Source organism: Alternaria alternata (assembly GCF_001642055.1).
Source record: "Alternaria alternata strain SRC1lrK2f unplaced genomic scaffold CC77scaffold_24, whole genome shotgun sequence".
Classification (NCBI taxonomy): domain Eukaryota; kingdom Fungi; phylum Ascomycota; class Dothideomycetes; order Pleosporales; family Pleosporaceae; genus Alternaria; species Alternaria alternata.
In genome coordinates, this window is record NW_017306213.1 from 253,850 (window position 1) to 269,457 (window position 15,608).

Here is a 15,608-nt window from a genome sequence, read left to right on the forward strand (position 1 = left end):
ATTGCATTCTCATCAGTCATCAAGGCATCATAACCCTAGGAATTCCATCAGCTGACCATGCTTTGCGCCCATCTGCGGCGACGTAGCATCTGTACTGCTGCCCAGTTCAGACCGCTTGGCTAGGCATTGCCAGCAATTTGATTTCCGGTGGGCCCGGACATGCGTCCGTCGTGTGTTGTAAGTGAGCTGTCGCGGTTTTCCAGCGATCTCTGCTGGCTGATGGAAAGGTGTCAAGGCACAACGGCTGTTTCGACGCAACCTGGCCTAAGCGGTCATGGCGGTGTGGATATGTAAGGCTGGCCTGCAGATTTCCACGCGAGGACAGGGTTCGCAAAAAGATGGAAGCGTCTGAGACAGCCACCGCCTTTTTTAGCGTCTTTAGGATAACGCCCCCTGGCCCTCTTATTGCTCTGATGGAATCCTCCGAAAAAGACACCATGCTTCTTTGCTCTTAGGCAATAGCATAACTCATAGCGCCGTGACGAAGATGACAGCAGATGCCAGACGAGGGCGTGGGTTGGAGAGATTTCGGAGGATTGGGGTGTTCACGCGCTTGTCGGCACGAGTGTACAAAAACGAAAAGCCAGCCTCGAAACCGGTAGCGTGGGTCGATCGGAATTGACGCTGCCCGATCATTCTGCAGCAGCCTGTTGCTCGATCCGGCGTCAACTCTACCTACGTACAAGGCTTCGTATGCCTTCGGTCGCGACGACATGTAACGCCGTCGCGTAAGGCTGCCTATGATGAGCTGGCTGGAGCCAGCGCATTTCCACTCAAGGGCTGTACGACGTGGTCATCAATCATCACAGGCGCGGCACGGCGTCTCAGAATAAGCATAGGACGGCAAAGGCTCATTATCCTGATGCTTGAGGATAGGATGTCTCGGCAGTCGCAGGACGGGATCACTAACATCACGTCCCGAACTCCGACGTTTTGCAACGTTGTAGGTGTGTGTGAGCCAGTTCCGCTCTGACTCGTCGGTGCCAACGGCGCACGCGGTCATGCGTCCTGTATTGCGTTCTGACGTGAGTCCGGTGGTGTGCGTTCAGCCGGACCGTTGCGAGCCTGCCGGCACACCTGATCGGTCTCAACAACACAGTCAGAGCCTTGTCCCAGTGCCGCAGACAACGTCCCGAGCAGGGCCTGACATAGATGGGCGACGAGGGTTGAGCGGCAGTCCGGCACCTGGCAGTTGCGAAGGATGCGCGCAGTGTTACTGCGAACACATCCACTGGTGATGCATGGAATCTGCTCAACGCGGGTGTCGCATCCGACAAGTAATCAATCCGATCAGACAGCCACGAATTGCGGACTGCTACTTGGACGAGCAGCATATAGTCGTTACGATCCTACCTTGCGCGCATCTCCATACGCGACCTGGTGAGATACAGGGCCATGTTGGTGGTATTGTACGCTCAGCGAATGGTAGGGTGGGACAGCGCGTTAGACTGAAGCAGGTGAGGGCGCAGATCGGTTAGCACTAGCGTCAAACGCGCTTCGGCTCTCATCGTCGCAGGCGCCGTGCTTGTAAGAAGCCGAACGACCAACAACCATCATCGTTGCTCACGAGATGCCGTTGTCCGTCTCAGCGTCGGCTCTCCCGTCTTTTCGGAAGCAGCATCTTCTCGTCGAGTTGTGAGTCGAGGCACATGACTTGGCGGCGACGTTCCCTAACTCTGCACAGCTCCCGTCTGCGCTATGCACAGCTTGATGGCATTTTCTTGAGTATCACACCTGGCGACCCGTCACTGTGGTTTGGTGTAATATTCGTGCGAAAAGGTAGGCTGTACCATAGGACTAGGCGATCGTCTTGCGTTCCCTGTCATTGCAGACCGGCATTATTCACGTTTGACAGGACCATACGCGCCCGCAGTCTTACGCTTCCAAATATCTTTTCCACCCAGCTATCCTGCCATACCACCCCTCGTGACCTTCTCTACCGATGTCTTTCACCCGCTGCTCACGCCACTTACCACGTATACTTACACGACTGGATCCGCCGACACGGATACCGTAAGTGCAACAGACGAGGAACGGCTACCACCTGGAGGGTTCAGTTTACGACACGGCTTTCCACACTGGTTCGGAAGAGCTCGAAGATCTGTACCAAATTCTCGTGATGTCAGTGCATCTTCAAATGTACTTCCTATGCGTTCCGACTCCAATGTTACCTCTGGTGTCCTCGGCGGTACCCAGCCAACGGCCGAATACTCCATCGTACGCATGCTAGAGTACATCCGCTCGACGTTTAGTGAAGAATCAATATTGGACTCACTCCCATTAGAGGCAGCTGCGAACCCAGGCGCCTACCACGCGTGGCGGGCGCATCGGGCTCCAGTATTGCAATCTCAACAGTCAAACCCAACATCTCCTAGCCTTGAGCCTTCCACGACGGAGAATCCAGAGGGTGCGTCTGCACTTGGACGTAATCGACGACCAGGAGAGTGGAACTGGGAAGGAGTATGGGAAGATCGCGTAAGAAAAGCAGTCAAGGCTAGTATATCTGAGCCAGTCCTATTCGGCACTGGCGCTGGGGAAGACATAGTAAGTTGCAGTAATATCTGACTAAGCCAGTGCTTACTTCTGCGATAGATTCGCTTTCGTGAAGCGGACGACGAGATGCATGAGCAGATGAAGAAGCACATGGAAGTCGCTGCCGCACAAATTGGTGAGGCGTAGTTGTCAATTTATGGCGTAAGACCTATAGGGCATCGATTCACGTATGAATGCATGAGCACAAAACTCTCCACGGAAACGCAGTTTGAAGTGAAGTTCAACAGCGTGCTCTCCAGGGCAGGAACGCCACAGGTTTGTTGACGCACCCATTCGCACCTTCCAACTCATTTCAGCGCTTCTCCTTCTGGAATACTTACCTCAGCCGACTCTCATTATCATGCCTACGTCTCAAACGCACATCTCAATTTACGCATTGGCTACTCTTCTTATCTATCCCCATTCCGTTTGTCATTGCGCGTTGAGAGACCACGCGCTCTGGAGACAACTCGTGGTGAGAGTGAGCGCACCGCGGTGACTGAGCTTCCGTTTGTTGCTGTTTCGAGCGAATTCACAATGATCACAACGATAACAGCTGGCGGTATCTTCTCGGACCGCGCACCTCTCTGCCCACCCCCACTCACCATCCAGAAAAAGTCGCGCAAAGCAACTTTTCGACGGCGAATATTTCGTAAGTCAACCCCTACCTCCAGCGACGACCAGTACGTGTTCGGGCCGCTAGACGATATCATCGACGAGATCAAAAGCGATATTTGGGAGTTACCACTCGACTATAGCTTCGAGTCGTCCGTGTTTGGCTGGGAGCGCCCACTCAAAGCACCGTGGTCGTGGAGTGTAACACCTCTTCCCGTCAGTCGCACTCCTAGCGACCATCCTCTGACAATACGGAAGAATAGAAACAGCCGCTCGTCAGCCTCAGGCTCAAGCCTAGGACATTCGATGGCGTCTCCGCGCAACAACAGCTATGACGAGCCCGAGAGCGGCGGCCCGGTACGTTCCGTGCATACCACTGAATTTCCCCCCTGGCCCTCGATCGACATGCTGTCGAGCAAGGCTATGCATGCATCCAAGCCTCCTGATTTTGCTGCTGGCGCTGAACACATGAGCGCACAACAGGCTCTTGAGAAAGTGAATAGCAAACCCGAACACCGTGCTGAGCCTCCAAAGCGGCGTATGTCCAAGTTGCGGCTTTTCACAAGTGGTCTACCCCTCTTGCGTCGCCAGAATACCGGAGATACGAGCGCTGGTGTTGGCGATACGTCAGATTCAAGCTCGCCAACGGGCACTACATCGCTTGGATTTCATGTTGGGATCGAGGAAGGTTCATCGGTAGAGTATCCGGGCGACGAAGCTGTCGAGGCTTACTTGCTACGTAATGCCCGCAAGTGCGTTGATCCCAACGGTTTTGTGCATCAGCTACTAAATTCATCCAGTGGAGAGAAGTTCAGCTCCATTATGGGCCGCATTGCCAAGCGTCTTCCTTCCCCTACGGACTTTGATCACGAGACATCCGATGCACAAGTGTCAGGCTCAAGCTCACTATTGCCGACTACTCTTCGGGCAGCGATTAGACTGTTCCCAGAGGAAAAGCTTGTTACCGAGGAGTACCAAGAGCTCGGCGTCGCTATTGATATCGAGGGTGTCCTGTACAACCGAACACCTCTGCCTGATACCGGGATCGATGTGATCTTCGTGGTAGACAACGGGTCGGTGCTCATGCGATGCAGCAGATGATGGCAGCTGACGTTGATCACAGGTACTATGTCACCACAGCTTGTCTGGAGAGGTCATTGGACGTTGTCAATGGAGCCTTGGTGAGCCACTATTTTGCAGTTCCCAGGAGCCACCTGCTTACTTTTTATAGCATCATCTTGGCCATGGAGATCGCCTGGCTCTATACACCACTCATTGCACCCACCGTGATGTCACTGGAAACAGGCCAGAGGTACTGTACCCACTTCAATCCGTGTGTGCGGATGTCGAAGAGATATTCCAGGAGTTGACGTCGGGGATCGCACAGTCGGGTTCGCAGCTATGGGACCCGCCTCGTCCCAACCCCTCCATGACCGACGTCATCCTTGGCATAGCCAGGTCTATGCAAGGCAAACACCTGAAGGCTGGTCTTACTCATATCATCGTGCTCTCTCCTGTAGCCCATGTTCTACACGACGTGTCGAAGACATTTCCAGGCCTTTACATCCATCGCATCAATCCTGCGCTTCTTCCCTATCGTCGCGAGCCAGAATTTCAAGACATCGTCTGCCTTGAAGATTGCTGCAAGAATGTGTTCGCCAGTAACTGGTGCAAGTACCAATCCACCTCTGGTCGCATCAAGCGCATCTTGAAGAATGCTCGGTCTGAGAAGCCCGTCGGCGAGCTGACTGACTTGAGTGTGGAAATTCGGCCCAAGTCAGGCTGTGAGGTTTTGGATGTTTACGGACACAAGGCGATCCCTCATTTGTTCCCAGGACAAGTTCACACACTCTTCACTCGCCTTCGCATCAACAAGGCTGAGACCCAGAGTGTCAAGCTTGACTCCAACGATCCTATTCTCAATTCGAGTTTAGACGCCAATGGACTGAGACAGGAGCTACTAAACGCCGTCCGCATGGGTGCAACTAAGGTCCACATCCTAGACGTACAGGTACTACATCACACTTCACTTCACGGTGCACGATCCTGGATCTACACAGAGAGTCCACTAATTCTCACACGCGAGCTTGGTGGTCTAACACCTCCCCAGGATACATCCATGGAGTTCTACAGGCGTCAAATTTTCTTCAGCCTCGTCCAAGGGTCGGCAAATGAGGCTAAAATCATGGCAGAAAAGACTCTTAGTACCCTCCCTGAGTATCATGAACAAGCAAAGAAGCTGCTTAAGCGCATAGCGCAAGAAATCGAGTGTCACATCGCGATCCGCGAGTATGAGAAGAAACACCGACAGAGGCTTCCACTGTGCCCCGGTCCCATCGAGATTGAGGGACCCCACGAGTGGCTTGATGATGTGTGGGCACGCAAGAAGAATAAGCGCAGCGGCGTAGATATGGCCTGATGCTTGCCTACCAGCATATTGGTGATTCATCAAACGACGATGGTGAAGGTCAGTGGTAATGGTGGCTGTCAGCGCCTTTGTTTTTGGCTCGAAGCTCATGGCCAGAAGAGCAATGGGGAAACTGACGATGCATGTGTTGGTGTGGCGAATCTCGCTCTGGGCTCTTGACCGTTGATGGCTCTCTCATGATCTGGAACGATCTTTGCGATACAAGCATGGCTACCACGTTCTGGATCTTCTTCAAGGGAGCACGCGGAGAAAGCCGCATTGTGCCCAGAAGCACAGATACCGCGCTATCCGAAGATGGTTTGCTGGGGAATTTCTTGGGGCCCAGATCTTTTACGGTCCCGATATTATGATGTACAAACACTATTAGATTATACCCCAATGCGAACCATGAGCATCACACGAGAGATCAGCCTGCATACAAGATTGCAAATCTCCTCTTTGCTGTTAATCGCCGAGGCGAACGCTGGATGACGTTTCCGTTTTTGCTTTTTCGTTTCATCAGATATGCAGGTCGTTTGTCCCTTTCTAGAAGTCAAAGTTGTCGGTCGAACTCGGCTGAACACCCTTTCTCAACGGCAGCTCTCGGGATAGGGCAAGTAGTCTGGGAAAAGCAGGGTGAGGCTGCAGGTGCATCGCAGGACTCCGGAGTTTGCTCCGTCCACATGTCAGCCTGGTTTTTGCGGCTCGATCGCGAGGGTGTTCGAACATTTCGCGGTTCACCGCTACCACTACCGCCACTGCAGCGCGCTTACACTGCAAGATGCTAGTGTGTAGGCGCACACGAGCTGAGATTCAAAAACAAAAGCCACCTGCATATTCCTCTCCTTGCGGCACGCGATCCCTGGACCATATTTTTCATGATCTCGTTTCCACACTATGCAACACCATCGTACATGCAGCAGCTCACAGACGCAGATGACAGGGAAGACGCAGGTGTGCGGCATATACCCACCAAGGTTAAGTTAGAGTCCATCAGCCTCGGAACAAGCACAATTACCCTGACTTTGGCGCCCCCCTATTAGATCGCTGTATCCGACCGGAATCTTGCCCCGGGGAGCGGGAGCCAGTAGCGGTAGGTGGTAGGAGTCGTGATGTAGGGATAAGGTTTAAGGCTAGCATGACGGCAGAGCTTGCAGATGCCCAAAGGCTGCACTGAGTGATGACGGAAGAGGGGTGAGCTTTCGGCTATGGGTCGTACGATGAGGTGGGTTACAATTGATGGTGGCATGCTTGTAGATGGGGCGCATATGAAGAGTGCATTGCTTGTAGCTTTAGTGCAAAAGAGGGCTTGCGCGTGTTTATTTCTTGTAACACGGTAACACATGTGGGGTATTGGGAAGGAAGCATGTATGTGTGGAGCATTTGGTATGAAAGATGGCTGCATATGGGTCCTCACCGCAAGAAAGGGATGCACGCTTCATTCACCAAGTGGAGCAAGATCTTCACGGTAGTATGCGGTCTCGCGAAGATGATCCGGACAGTCTTCGGATGCTAACCATGTGCCTCGTATCTTGGCCATGTTGGAGAGACTGCATGAAGAACTCGGCTCAGTGGCATTGTCAAGTTGATAAGGTACTGTCATTGTATTATGTATGATGAGAAGCTAGCGGCACCAGTCTTATGTACAAGAGAAGGGTTCTGCAGTAAACTGTATTATGCAGTAGCACAGGATAAGGAGATTCTAGTGCTACTAATGCTATGAATAAATGCAGCGATATTCAGGAAAAAAGGCTAAGAAGATGCGTAGAGGCAGGTCCCGACCAGTGTTAGTCGGGGTCGTAAAGATAGATCATGGTATCGAAGACCCAGAGATACACGGAAGCTGTCATGTCTTCGGTAGCAACGATTGAGAGTTGAAGGAAAGACATTACACGCGATACTGTGGCCTGAGCCAATTTGAAGCTCAGAATGACCTCCCTACCTCCGAAGGACTCCATCGGGATCTCATCTCCACCTTCCGGGAGACAGAATCGCGGTACCCAAGTCCCTTTCCTTTTCTCTTCTTTGGACTTGCTGCCTCGTCTCTCATGTCGCCCATGCTGTTCACTTTGGCAAGCAGACTCATCCGTGGGCCTTCAAAACTCTTGTTCGAGTTGAACATGAAGCTTGCCTTCACTGCCGACGGTGTAGAAGAAGCTGGGTAAGGATTTCGTGTCGATACCATAAGCTGGCCTGTACCAGTCAATGGCGTCTTGCGGCGGAGTTGGATCAAGGAACGTTTCTTGAGAGGAGGTGGAGGAGAGAGATTCGGCCGCGGCGGAGCAAAACTATGAAGAGGCGGTGTTGGCAAAGGTGAGTGAAGACTGGATGTGCCATTGGAAGTGCGTTTGATCTCTTCCCAGCCTTTGTTTCGAGGCACTGAAGTCGGCTGTGGGGATCGAGACGAAGAGAAGAAAGAGCATCTCTTCTGAGCGGTTATTTGATCGCTGTTCGGCCGGTCAGGATGTGATAGTGGTAAGGTGTTGTTGTAAACAAACGAAGCATACGAATATTGGTCATTTTTAGATGTAGGGAAGAGTATGCTACCAGTTGATCGAGGCTGAGCACCTGCTAGAGATTTCGCAGCAGCTATACTCGGTAATGAAGCTGTGGATGTCTGGTCGTCCGAAAGTATTGTTGACAAGGCTGATCGCATTGGTGTCCTCGGCACCGGCGCATAAACCATCACTGAATCTGGTGTTTCCGTTCGAACGTCCACTGGTAGAAGAAGATCATGCTCTATCGCATCTATGAAGGGATCATCGACGTGTCCCTCTTTGATGGATGATAGGCTTCGTCGCGGACCACGTAAGCCTGACGGGTGATTCGTTGAACTAGGAGATGTTGGAGGACAAGCGTGGAAACCTCTCAATGACCTTTGACTTCTGACACTACTCCCTCTTGACGATCGTGCGTGACTGCGACGCAAGCTACAGCCATTGACCATAGGACTCAAAGTTGGCGATGGAATGACATGATCGTGAAAGAGAGGCGTCAAGGAAAGCGGTACAGGCGGGAGAGGCTTTTGCGGCCCTGCCCCGTACTCTGCGACCGCAGCAGCAAGAGCAGATGCAGTTTCACTTGGTGAATTAATCGCGTCACTACTTCGCCAGTCCAGGAAGGGGTCCTCTGGATCTTTGAACGGGTTACCAGGGTCGCTGTATTGCCAGTTAGGAGAGTCGTAATCGAAAGAGTTTTGAGGCGCTCGAGGAGGTGTTCTGCTTCCAGTTGATAGCAATCCACTGGCACCACCGGACATGAAGGCTAATGCCTCATCATCTTCGCTATCTCTACCACCATTGTCACCAAGCGAAGGATCGTACAAGTATGCGACTTTAGGGTAGACACCAGAGGATCCCAAGCTTTCGTGCTTTGCTGCATGCATCGCATGATTGCGGCGAGCGACAAAGATCGCTGCGACGATCGCAAGGAGAACCCCAGCTGTACTACCTAAAGCAACCCCAGCTGTTTGCGATGGGGTCAATTTAGGTGCAGCTGCTGCAACCACTGTCTCGGTAGGACTGCTGGTAGATGTATGGACTGCACTTGGAGTCCGTGTTGAATCCTTGTGAACGTCGTTTGACAATGAGCCTGTGCGCGAGCTTAGAATGGAACTCTGAGTTCTTGTCTTCGTCACAAAGGTACTGATTAGAGAAATGGTCGTACTTTTTGATGTATATATATAGCTGACCGAGGTAGGGCTTGCTGACGTGGGAATAGAGAAACTGGCAGACGTGGTAGTGGACGGAGAGATTGACCCAAATGCGGGAGACATGTGTGAACTGCCTGATCTGCTAGCATGAGAGGTACTAATTGACTCAGTGACAGCAGCAGTTCCAGTAGAAGTGTATGTCCGAGTGGTGCTGGGAAGCGAGATGTTACCCGACCCAACAAGAGATGCTGAGAGGGAAGGGTGCAACCAAGAGGAGAGAGACATCATCGTAGTGGCTGTTGAAGCGGTGGTCGATGTTACAGTAATGTTACGATCCGACTCAATTGGTGCAGTTGGGATCCCTACAGACTGGATGGACGATGCAGTGCTCAGAGTCCGGCTAGTCGTAGAGGATATGATGATTTGAGTAAGAGAGGCGGAGATTGACGAACTGAATGAAGATGTTTCGACTGTACTGGGAGACGATCCATTTGTACCGGCACTCGGAAGGACACTTGTTTCCAGGGACGTAGTACTAAGAGCCACTGAGGACGACACGGTGCGATTTTCTGTTGCAGAATGAGCTCCCAGTCCAGTCGCCCGTATTGACATAGTAGTGATTGACGCCGTCGAGCTTGTATTACCGGTCACGGTTGCGACGATACTATCCGTTGGAATTATGATTCGAGACAGTGTAGAATCTCCAAAGGTGACTGATGCAGAGATGGTGAGACTGCCACCAAAAGTGAGAGTCGAGATGTCGATCAGTAAACTGCTAGACTGAACAAATTCTGTCCCGATTGCTGTATTATTCTTGTTCTTTGCTTCGCTGGTTGGAATGGACCCTAGAGACGACCCCGAGATCGTTGAATAGAGGGAAATTTCTGACAACACTAGGCTAGAAAGACTGGTCGCCTGAGAGACGGATATCGTACTGGTCGGCGTAGCCAAGCGTGTGATGGTGGCCAAACTGCTACTATCGATGGTTGCTGGGTAGCTTGGTTTCAGCCAGCTTGTAAGACTAAGTACCGAGTGCTGTGGTAGTCCTGCGATTGTTGTTGGAGAACCTGAGGGCGTTGGCAGCGTCAAGGTGGAGGTTGGCGACGCGCTATCTTCGGTCATGGGTGAAAGAGACTTCAGGCTTGATATGTTTGTCGCCGTAGCTTGTGAAAAGCTTGAGAAATCAGCTACAATCGTAGTGATTGCAATAGCATCAGCAGTGACGGTCCGAGAGAAAGCCCACGACGTCTGCGTAAGAGGTAGCACTATATTGGATACCTCGGTTGATGTATCAGACGATGAGTCTTGTTGTCTTGTTGTCGAAGAGGTGAAAAACGCTGTTCCAGGCATGGAAAGCTTAGTTGCACTCTGTTTTGTTGTTGTAGCGGACACCGTCAGGCTTGAGATGCTGTCTAGAGTGCTCTGTTGTGACTTGATGACGCTTACTGGTAGCTGTAGGCTTTTAGAAGGAGTGCTTTGTAATGAGATGATGGCAGAAGATATGCTTGTTGGCAGCTGGACGTCTGAGACCCGCGATGGATCTGTGTTGACCCATGCTGTAGAGGATATTGGGTTCGCGGTCGACCTGGCCTCTGAAACGATCGATAGTTCTTTGACAGTAGACGATGTGCGTATGGAAGAAGCAGTTCCAGATGAACCTGGAGATGTGTGACTGGATATAGAAGTCTGTCTGGAGCTGATCAAAAAGATTGACGAAAGTGCAGTTGGCTGTTGCACTACTGTGGTGGTCGGCAATACCGTTGACGACTCGCTTCTAGTGGATGTTTTCGCAGGCACATTATTACTTTCACTGACGGGTGTGCCTGCTTCAGCCACTGAAGAACGTGTCGAGGTGTCGGGCTGTTGAGAGGAAGTCATCTCATGAACGATGACTGTCCAAGTCGTGCTGCTCTCTGACTTTGACGTAGAAGAAAGAGGAGATGACGATACCCTCGACGTAGTCTGAACTGTTTCCAATGTACTTGTACCGTTGGTAAAGGGTAAATCGCGGCGCGGAAATGTAGGAAATCTTTCGTTCGTGATATGTGTATTAGAGAGTCTTGCATCTGCGTCGATGTGTCAGTAGGTACAACTAAAACGCGTGCAACAGTTCACTCACTCTTCCAATTAAATTCGACATTACTTCCAATTACCAAAGATGCGGTGCAATAAGCGAATACAGCTCCCGCGAACCAGCCCATTGCATGCTCACACGATCTGAAACGAATGACTTGAGGAAAGCAAAGCAGAGTCACAACAGCGAGGCAGACGTAACACAACAGCTACCCGGAGACGATGAAACAGAGAACAAAGAAGTGACATATAACTATTGAGTCCCGCGCCTCTTGCGCAAAGACCAATGTCCTTCGTGTGGTTACACTTTGTTCGGGCCGAGTTAGGGTTGGTGTGAGGTACCTTGCATGGTCCCTGTAGGAACATGGGGCTGAGTCGATGATACCTGCATACAACCCCGAGAATACTCATAGCATCACCTATGATTAGCTCAGAACCCGGCTGTGGCGCTCAATCGTTCGCATTTTGGAAATCTGCCGCCCGATCGAATATAACATAGTAAGATGTCGCATTTCTGTCGCATACCCATGATGTGCTGCGCAAAATATCAACTATCGACTTCGCTAAAGTGACAGAAGAAGCGCGATTTGATTGCCGACCCCGGTATTGACGTGGCGCAGACCTCTGTAACCTCAGCGACCTTGACGGCGTCTGTGTTGCTGATTCGGCTGGGCGGCAAAATTCCAACGAAGCTGTCCAGATTGCGGCACCGTGTTTCTAGTCGAACCTGCCCTATTCTCGTTGGGGATCCTGGCCCCAAGCGGCTGGAACGGGTGCGCTCCGTACCGCACCGTTCGTAACTGCCGCGCTCCAGTGTCATCATCGACTCGAAGGAACAGTTCATGCACCTAGCCACTCGCTGTCGAGCCGTCGCCGGTGACGACGTAGGCCTGGCTATCTCGAATGAGCTCCTGTATCCAAAGAGGCAGTGCCCTGATTTTAGGAGATAGCGCTGGGCCCAAAATCAGCTGTCCACTCTTCACTTGAATAATTTGGTCCACCATGGCCTCGGCGACATCTTCTGGTTGTAGGATTTTTGCGCGAACGTTTTTCAGCCCCGCCGCAATGGCCTCATGCGACGTTATAGCAGACTTGGTCCAATTTGGATGGACGATGGAGGTCTGGATGGACGGGCACTTGTAGCGATGCTTGATCTCTTGCGTCAATCCTTCGTGGAAAGCCAGGAGCGCCGCCTTGGTGCAGCTGTAGTCAACGGCACCGGCCAAAGCAACGAAGGAAGCAAGACTTGCGACACCCATGATGTGGCCTTTTTTCTTAGCGAGCATGTCTGGCAGAAACTCCTGGACAGTACTCCAGTGACTCAGAAGGTTGATGTCGAACATCTTGTTCAGATTCTGTTGTGGGATATCCTTGATAGTCCACGCGTTACCAATGCCAGCGTTGTTGATAAGGATAGTTGGTGAACCCAAATCGGATCGTATGGCTTCCGCCGCTTGGTGGATGTTGTCTCGCGACGTAATGTCACATTTGTAGTATCGTACGAGGGCAAGCTCATCTATCTTGGTTAGTATGAAACATGGCGGTTGTGTGCCGCAACGGACCTTTGGTGAAGATCTCTGACAGAGGGCTAACGTCTAGAACCGCGACCCTGATGCCATGAGAGGTGAGCTTCTTGACCACGCAACCCCCAATGCCAGCGGAGCCCCCTGTCACCACAGCAACCTCACGCTTCCAATCCCAAATACTCTTATCCGTCTTCCAAATCCATCGTCTTTCGGCAAAACGATTGAGTACCGAGTTGAGGTCTAGTACGGCCCATAGTGGCAGCGCCCACTTGAGGTACCAATGGAGGGTTACAAGCTGGCTGCTAGAAAGACCAAGTTTCCCACCCAACCTGAAGTACTCGGGCTTGGCAACTCTGAGCATGACTGATGCCAGGGTGAGTAAGGCACAGCGTATCATGATGGGGGCTAGTGATTGGGGCGGAGATGTTATTGAGGATGGGGCGGATTGGGGATTGAGGATGATACGAGAGTGGGGTCTAGTCAAAAGGCGATGGAGGTTGGGCCAACAACTGAATGTTTGTTTCACGTATAGCTGGTCCAAGAAGTCATATGTACTTTCAAATAATGCTGGATACCGAGGCATGTTGGACTAGCTTGTACAAGCGTGATGCAGATCATCGGATCTGGGGCCGTCATTCGCTAGTCCCGCGACGCGATTCTATGCGTGTGGAATTCATGATACTGAACATTCTTCCCGACCACGCCACGTTCGCAATTAACGCATGTCGTTCGCTCGTCCGCATAGCCTAAGCGGTACGCTGACGCCGTTCCTGTATCCCGCCTTTCTCCAGGTGCCACTTGCCTCGGCTGCGCGCAGATGTCCGCTTCGTAAACGATTTCCGATCCAGCTCAGATGCAACTCTACGTCTGCTGAGCAGCCCGACGCTCACCCGAATGCGCGACTAGACCCCGCAGCGGACGACTATGCCCTTACGCCTTTTGCCGATCGATGCATTTTGACTGTTGAAGCTGGTGGCGGCGGTCACGGCTGCGTCTCGTTCTTGCGCGAGAAATATATTGAAGAAGGGCCTGCAAATGGTGGCGACGGTGGTAGCGGAGGAAACATCTACATACAAGCAGTCCGTGGTGAGACATCGCTACACAAGCTTGCTCGTCGGCGACAAATCAAGGCTGGCAGAGGACGCAATGGACAGGGCAAGGTCAAAGGTGGCGAGCGCGGGGCCGACGTCCTGATCACGGTGCCGGTAGGGACCATTGTGCGCGAGTTGCAAAGACATGATCCGGTCGCGATAATGGAGGAAGAGCACTGGAAAATGCAGCAAAACGAAGATGCGGAAGAGTTGGAGGAGGGGCAACCAAGCTACAGAAGAGACCGATGGCTGGTCTATCCTGGGACTATAGCCTCAGAACTGAGCAGGATCAAGTTTCCTAAGCTTCCTCCGCCACGACGATCGCACCTTGCGGCCCTTGAACCAGAAGCGCCCATGTGGTTGGACTTGGACAAGCACATGGAGACACCTATGTTGATAGCGGCAGGAGCGATGGGCGGCTTGGGTAATCCACACTTCATGACTCCCTTCAACAACAGGCCTAAGATGGCCACGCGGGGGGATGAGGGGTTGAAGATTTCACTGCAGTTGGAATTGAAGATTCTGGCCGACTTGGGATTAGTAGGGTTACCCAATGCCGGAAAGAGTACGCTTCTTCGAGCTTTGAGCAATAGCCGTGCGCGAGTCGGCAACTGGGCTTTTACCACTCTTCAGCCGAACGTTGGCACTGTGGTTCTGGACAACCACAAAGGACGACCACTTGTCAGATCGCGCAGGCCAAATGGAGAACTGCGCGAGAACTTTACCATTGCAGATGTACCAGGACTCATCGAGGATGCGCATCTCGACAAAGGGCTTGGACTAGGCTTCTTGCGACACATTGAACGCGCCGCAGTGCTCGCTTTCGTCATCGACTTGTCTGCTGGTGACGCTGTAGCTGCTCTCAAGCTGCTCTGGCGAGAAGTGTCTGAGTACGAGACTCTACGCGGCAAGGAACTGAATGCGGAGACGGAGCGTAGGACGGTGACATACAGACCCGCTGGTGTCAGCACGCCCCCTAGTGACGCGTCTGACTTCATTGACTCACCGCACTTGGACCCGTCGCCAAAGCCTCTGCCCTTCCTGACTACCACACCGATCTCGTCGAAGCCTTGGTTTGTCGTTGCGACAAAGGCCGACCTGCCGGATACGCAGGCTAACTTTGAGGCTCTTCGCGTATATTTGGCAGATGTGAGCAAGGGCGCGCAACCTCATCCTAGCAACCGCAAGCATGCATGGCGGCGCAACGTACAGGCTGTGCCGATCAGCGCGATACAGGGCGAAGGTGTACAAGTCATTCCGCAGTTGGTGATGGACTTGTTGGAGGAGTAGATGTGTAGCAATGATACCCTTGTCTCCTCGTATGGCTGTTTCGCGTCTTGGTTGAAATACATGTGCTTGAGGATACGAATTACGCTATATGTAGTTCAGAAGATTTTTGGATATCGCATTCCTTGCGTACAGGTCACAACTTTGTTTCGGCAAGCGCGAGGCAATCGCGCTTGTGACGTGCCTTCCAGTTTCGCGAAGTGCAAGTGGGGTGGAGGGGTAAACATCAAATTCATACCATTGTCTTGTCATCTTTCGCACCATCGCATCTTCTCCGACAATACCCAGGTTCTGTTGCAGGCTCTGCTCTTCTTAAATTAAATCTCGTCCCGATTCAGAGTACGAGACCTTTTCTCACGCTTAACAAGAACTGTCCCTGTACGAACTGCATGTGGGACATACACTGATTTCGCACACACGCAATA

At 52.1% G+C, this 15,608-nt stretch overlaps 5 protein-coding genes across 5 annotated transcripts; 3 read left to right on the top strand and 2 right to left on the bottom strand.

Annotated features, from left to right (window-relative positions):
* The first annotated feature begins 1,523 nt into the window (after positions 1-1,523).
* Positions 1,524-2,946, top strand: CC77DRAFT_998692 (UBC-like protein). Its single transcript, XM_018536540.1, has 4 exons — positions 1,524-1,635; positions 1,685-1,779; positions 1,856-2,544; positions 2,593-2,946. The coding sequence occupies exons 1-4, from the start codon at positions 1,571-1,573 to the stop codon at positions 2,677-2,679; spliced, it is 936 nt and encodes a 311-aa protein (XP_018381153.1). The 5' UTR covers positions 1,524-1,570; the 3' UTR covers positions 2,680-2,946.
* A 123-nt stretch (positions 2,947-3,069) lies between these two features.
* Positions 3,070-5,566, top strand: CC77DRAFT_946122 (hypothetical protein; the record flags this gene model as incomplete). Its single annotated transcript, XM_018535061.1, has 4 exons — positions 3,070-3,899; positions 3,948-4,220; positions 4,271-4,328; positions 4,379-5,566. 4 exons carry the CDS (start codon positions 3,070-3,072, stop codon positions 5,564-5,566), a joined length of 2,349 nt encoding a protein of 782 aa, XP_018381154.1.
* Positions 5,567-7,478: 1,912 nt separating this feature from the next.
* CC77DRAFT_1065794 (hypothetical protein) lies at positions 7,479-8,939 on the bottom strand (the record flags this gene model as incomplete). Its single annotated transcript, XM_018528838.1, has 1 exon — positions 7,479-8,939. The coding sequence occupies one exon, from the start codon at positions 8,937-8,939 to the stop codon at positions 7,479-7,481; it is 1,461 nt and encodes a 486-aa protein (XP_018381155.1).
* Positions 8,940-12,127: 3,188 nt separating this feature from the next.
* CC77DRAFT_945775 (NAD(P)-binding protein) lies at positions 12,128-13,202 on the bottom strand (the record flags this gene model as incomplete). Its single annotated transcript, XM_018535042.1, has 2 exons — positions 12,128-12,795; positions 12,842-13,202. 2 exons carry the CDS (start codon positions 13,200-13,202, stop codon positions 12,128-12,130), a joined length of 1,029 nt encoding a protein of 342 aa, XP_018381156.1.
* Positions 13,203-13,527: 325 nt separating this feature from the next.
* CC77DRAFT_1012886 (GTP-binding protein-like protein Obg) lies at positions 13,528-15,186 on the top strand (the record flags this gene model as incomplete). Its single annotated transcript, XM_018523798.1, has 1 exon — positions 13,528-15,186. One exon carries the CDS (start codon positions 13,528-13,530, stop codon positions 15,184-15,186), a length of 1,659 nt encoding a protein of 552 aa, XP_018381157.1.
* Positions 15,187-15,608: the final 422 nt, after the last annotated feature.

Excerpts from the sequence above, each read along its gene's own strand:
- CC77DRAFT_998692 (XM_018536540.1), top strand. The coding sequence starts at position 1,571 with ATGCCGTTGTCCGTCTCAGCGTCGGCTCTCCCGTCTTTTCGGAAGCAG. Across the intron at positions 1,636-1,684 it reads CAGCATCTTCTCGTCGAGTT|CTCCCGTCTGCGCTATGCAC; the intron begins GTGAGTCGAGGC and ends AACTCTGCACAG. Across the intron at positions 2,545-2,592 it reads CTGGCGCTGGGGAAGACATA|ATTCGCTTTCGTGAAGCGGA; the intron begins GTAAGTTGCAGT and ends CTTCTGCGATAG.